The sequence below is a fragment of the Syngnathus scovelli genome, chromosome 1 (genome assembly GCF_024217435.2).
Source record: "Syngnathus scovelli strain Florida chromosome 1, RoL_Ssco_1.2, whole genome shotgun sequence".
Lineage (NCBI taxonomy): Eukaryota > Metazoa > Chordata > Actinopteri > Syngnathiformes > Syngnathidae > Syngnathus > Syngnathus scovelli.
Window position 1 is genome coordinate 463,415 of NC_090847.1, and position 5,434 is coordinate 468,848.

The 5,434-nt window shown below is 45.1% G+C and overlaps 1 protein-coding gene across 1 annotated transcript; it reads left to right on the forward strand.

The window, feature by feature from the left end:
• Positions 1 to 932: 932 nt before the first annotated feature.
• On the forward strand, positions 933 to 1,970 carry LOC125989886 (janus kinase and microtubule-interacting protein 3-like). Its single transcript, XM_049756331.2, has 2 exons — positions 933 to 1,428; positions 1,508 to 1,970. The coding sequence occupies exons 1-2, from the start codon at positions 1,216 to 1,218 to the stop codon at positions 1,622 to 1,624; spliced, it is 330 nt and encodes a 109-aa protein (XP_049612288.1). The 5' UTR covers positions 933 to 1,215; the 3' UTR covers positions 1,625 to 1,970.
• The last annotated feature ends 3,464 nt before the right edge of the window (positions 1,971 to 5,434 follow it).

The window sequence follows — 5,434 nt, forward strand, 5'->3', positions numbered from 1 at the left end:
GTCATTTTCCAGTCAACCAAAGAATTTGTGGATGAAAATGACACAACATTCCAAAGCTGTCCACGCGTTTGTCTCTTCTAGAATGTCAAGTGGGTGGAGGAGAAGCAGCTGCTGCGTCAGAGCAATCAGCAGTTGGCCGAAAAGGTGACGGAAAGAAAGGCGCTGGGCGGAGTCGCTTGGCGTCACACCTGTCGGGAAGCCCCGCAGATGAGGTCTGACTGTCTTTTCAGGTCAGGCGGATGGAGGCGGAAGAAGCGCGTCTGAAAGAGCACATCCAGGATATCCGAGACCAAAACGAACTGCTTGAGTTCCGCATCCTGGAGCTGGAGGTGGGAAGACTCGCACAAGCGTGTTGAGGCCAGAGATGTGACGGACGGACGGACGGACGGACGGACGGACGGACGGACGGACGGATGCATGCCTCTGCCTTTCAGGAGAGGGAGTGGCGCTCCCCCGTCTTGAAGTTTCTGCAAGTCCGTTTCCCAGACGGCCTCAGCCCTTTGCAGATCTACTGCGAGGCCGAGGGCGTGAGCGTACGTAAGGCGTCCCTCGCAACCCTAACCTTAACCCGAGGTCCCAGAACACCTTACATTGCTCCTTGCGCCTTTCCCCCGGACATCGTCATCAGTGATCTGATGAAGAAGCTGGACATCCTGGGCTATAACGCCGTAAGTGTATGTCGAACTCCTTATGTTCGCACTCCACGAGACTCGGCGGCTCAAATGTGACTTTTGGAAGGCTTTGCGCTGAAAGAAGCTTGTTGACGCTGTGCCTTTGGGCTCTTGCAGAATCTCACCAACGAGGAGCAGGTGGTCGTGATTCACGCCAGGACCCTTCTCACCCTAGCCGAGAAGGTAACGCGCACGTCCACGCACGCTCTCGCATTCTGCTTATGTGACAGCAGCCTTTCCTCAGTGGTTAGAATACATCAAAGTGACCAAGTCAGCACTTCAACAGAAGATGTTGGACATTGAAAGTGAGAAGGTAGACAGACACGCGACATCAGCCAAGGGGAACTCCGGCAATGTGCCCCAACAATTCTGACCTTGAGCTGTGCTAGGATATGTTCTGCAAGCAGAAGGGCTACCTGGATGAAGAGTTGGACTTCAGGAAGTGTTCCATGGACCAGGCTCATAAGGTAAGCCGCCCTCAAATCTCCCGCCGGACCACTGATGGACGAGGATTGCGGCCCAGAGGATCCTGGAGCTGGAGGCCATGTTGTACGAGGCGCTACCGCAGCGGGACTGCCCCGCCACGGACGGCGAAAAAGCCAGCCACGCTGGCGTGAATGACGTGCTGACGGCGGATCAGAGAGAAGAGCTTAGGAGCGCCGTGGACCAATGGAAGCGAGCCCTGATGTGCGAGTTGAGGGAGCGCGACGCTTGCATCCTCCAAGAGAGAATGGATCTGCTGCACAGCGCGCAACAGGTAAGGGCCCAAAGCCAGCCCGGCACTTACTTGCACGCTTACTGGCTTTTGAATGCCACTTTCCATTTGTCCGTCCTAGAGGAACAAAGAGCTGAAAGAATTCATCGAAGCTCAGAAGAGACAAATCAAACAATTGGAGGAGAAGTTTCTGTTTCTCTTTCTATTCTTCTCCTTGGCCTTCATTCTGTGGCCCTAACACCAGCTGGTGAGTGAGCTCCAGCGGCACCGCACTCGACACCTCCGATACACTGCCAGCCGGTCTCAGACGTTGGCAGACGCTCCGATGCCAACGTATACCCCCCGCCACGGTGACAGAGGCACCGCGTCACACCGGCGCTCATCCAATCAGAAGGCAGGAAAAGCAAATTCACATGCAGGGCACTTTTGAACCAGAAGAGAGCGCCACAAAAAACGGTTGTTGCCCCAAACGCGCACTAAAAAGGGTCAGAATAACAAGAGTCCCACTGGCCAGCCGGGGCCACCCGTCCAGCTGTTTCTTCAGGGGGGAAAAAAATTGGAGTCACCGGTGAGTACATTTTGCATTTAGCTCTGCTTTTCTGCTTCTGTCTTCAAGTGTGTGGCATCCTGCGATCAAAGATTCAGCCAACCCCAAAGCGGTTGGCCTCAACGTCCCACCACCATGCCTACCAGAGCAGGTGACGTGATGCTTTGGACATCCTTCCGTCTCAGATGCCCAAAAGTACTCTTTGCCACATCTGCGGCAATACGGTGTCTTTTCAAAGGTGCAAATAAATCCAGCGTGGGCGGAACACGCACGTCTTCGGTTTTTCCCGCTTTGTTTGTGTGACAGCTGTTGTGAAAATTTTATACAAATAAAGTTGTATAGTACAGGTTTGGCCAAGCCGCAACTCCCGAACCGCATGCGGCTCTTTTATGTTCATATCAACATTTGTGTGTGTGTGTGTGTGGGGGGGGGGGGGTTGTGCGTGTTGGCTTCACTTGAGTTCAATTTGGTATTTTGGTCAAAAGCGCATGTGGTGAAATTCCACAAAGTAGGATGGGCAAACACATTTCTTTAAACTATGAGTGTCAATTGGGCTCTCGAAATGGCAGGGAAAAGATGCACAGCAAAACGAAAATACGTAGATGAACACAGGACGTTTTAATCAGAGTGGGAAAGTTTCTATTTTTTGTTGAACGTGATGGCAAACCATTCTGCCTGATATGTCAGACCTCAGCGCATTTCAAAGATTCAAATCTTCAGCGCCATGCACTTCAGCTCACTCCATGCTAACATTGATCAGGCGTCGAACCCGCAACATCATGCTTAAGAGGTGGCCATGCTAACCAGTGCGCCATTATGTCAACGCATAATAACTGTAAGTCTACTGATCAAAACAGCGGTTACTATATGACGTCGCTACGTCGTGGTCACGTGACGCAGACAAGACGTCAATGGACGTGGGCAGAGTTAACTTGTTTAAAAGGGAGTGGGCAGAAGAAATATTTAATTTATTTAAATCTATTTTGAGTGCACACCATTATGCCAATGCATAACAACTGTAAATCTACTAAACAAAACAGCGGTTGCTATATGACATCTGCCACGTCGTGGTCACGTGACATACGTGACGTCGATGGGCGTAACTTTCGCCGGAATTCAAATCCGCGGGGAGAGTTAACTTGTTTAAAAGAGAGTGGGCAGAAGAATTATTTAATTTATTTAAATCTATTTGGTGTGTGCGCCATTATGTCAATGCATAACAACTGTAAGTCTACTAAACAAAACAGCGGTTGCTATATGACGTCTGCCACGTCGTGGTCACGTGACGCGGACGTGACGTCGACGCCTACTTTACATCCCACCGATCACAGGACCCCTCGGCTGCATAACCGTGCCCCCTTCCCAACCAATCGGATTTGCTATACGCGAAAACGACGCCAATGGAAAGAGCTTCCGCCCAAATTTAAATCCGTGGGCGTGGCTCGCAGCAGGAAGTAGGAAAACGGCGGCGATGTTGACAAAGACACAGCGGATGGTAACATACGACTAACAAGAGAAATATTTTTATTTTCTGCTTGCAACTGGACCGTCCAGAGCGTACACGGTAAGTACAACTCATCGTTTTTAAAAAGAAGTACTTTTGTTGCCCTGAAAAGCGAGTGAGCGTGGCGTTTGTGGGGGACGTCGAATTTCGACGATTCTTTCTGGTCAACGGTTGTAAATGATTGTGTTGATTAAAAAAGAAAACTTGATGTAACTCTACTTTTAACTGCCGTTTCAGATAGATTTGGAATTGCATCACATCCAATTTTGCCTAGAGCGTACACGGTAAGTAACACTCATTGTGTTTAAGGAGATTTACGTTTGTAATAGCAGAAGTGTAGCCGCGTTGCGTTGTACGTGTGAAAATTGGTCGAGGCGAAATGTTAATGTTTAATTTCATTCCTTTAGGTTCCACGGTGTTTGTTGGCTGCAAGTTTTCCACTGCAAGAAGAGGCTCGTATCATTGACCAGGAGCGAGCTACAATGGTGAGTAGCCATAACATTTATGTTAAACACTTCCTATTTCATGTCTAACAGTACTTGATTTAACAAATAACCATAAATAAATACAGTGTGGGCACTGAAGTTAACATATGTGATTATACTGCCTAATCTGTCACCGAGTAGATTGTTGCAAAGTAATATAAGATCCAAAGTTGTAATTCAGAATAGTTTTCAAAAGAAGGCCATTAGAATTATATACAAGTCTGATTACCCTGAACATAACAACAAGCTATTAATTAAATCACAAATTCTTCAATTCAAAGATTTGGTAGATTATTAGACAAATAATGTCTAACAGTAATTGATTTAACACATCACAATAAGTAGATTGAGTGTGGGCACTCTCAAGTTAACATATATGATTATACTGCCTAATCTGTTACAGAGTATGTTGTTGCCAAGTAATGTAGAATAGATCCAAAGTAGTAATCCAGAATAGTTTTGAAGAGGCCATTAGAATAATAAACAAATCTGATTACCTTGAACATAATAACAAGCTAAGTGTTTAATATGTCCTATGAAGTCGAAATTGGGCACCGTCATGTGGTGAAATTTGGAATTGCATCACATCCAATTTTGCCTGGGAACAAACAGATTAAATAAATCTTAGTTTTGAATAAGCCACTCCTTCTCAAACAAGTAAACTCTGCCCATTTCGCGCAGTAGATGTTCTGTTAATATCTAGTATTTATACAAAGTCATAATTTAAATTGCTTTCAACCTTCATTCATCGGTTCAACCAACATTACTCGCTCTTACTACCAACTTGTATTGATTTAACTAAGCGTTTAATACTTCCTATCAGGTCTCAAGGCAAGATTTGGCAAAATACAGTTTCAGCAAATCCAATTTTGCCAGGGAACAAAAATAGATTAAATAAACTAAATAAGTCTTCTTCCCAATAAATAAATCAGAAAAGTCTGTCTTGTAACCAGTCCTCTTCAAACAAGTAAAGTCTGCCCATTTTGTGCCGTAGATTTTGTGTCCATGCCTAGTATTTAAACAAAATCATAATTTAAACGACTTCTTGCCTTCATTCACTTTGGAAATTTGGAATTGCAGCAAATCGAATTTTGCCAGGGAACAAAAATAGATCAATTAAACTAAGTCTTCTTCCCATTAAATAAATTAAAAAAGTCTGTCTTGTAACCAGTCCTTTTCAAACAAGTAAAGTCTGCCCATTTTGTGCCGTCGATTTTGTGTTAATGCCTAGTATTTATACAAAATCATAATTTAAAGGACTTCATTCCTTCATTCACTTTGGAAATTTGGAATTGCAGCACATCAAATTTTGCCTGGGAAGAAAAGTAGATTAAATAAATTTAATAAGTCTTACTACTTCCCATTAAATAAATTAAATACGTCTTACTTGTTCCCACTCCTTTTCAAAACAGTAGTTTAAAATGAGGGCCCTTCACTCAACCTTTAACCCTATTTATTCACCTTCTAGGCTAAGTGTTAAAGGCTAAGTGTTAAAGGCTAAGTGTTAAAGGC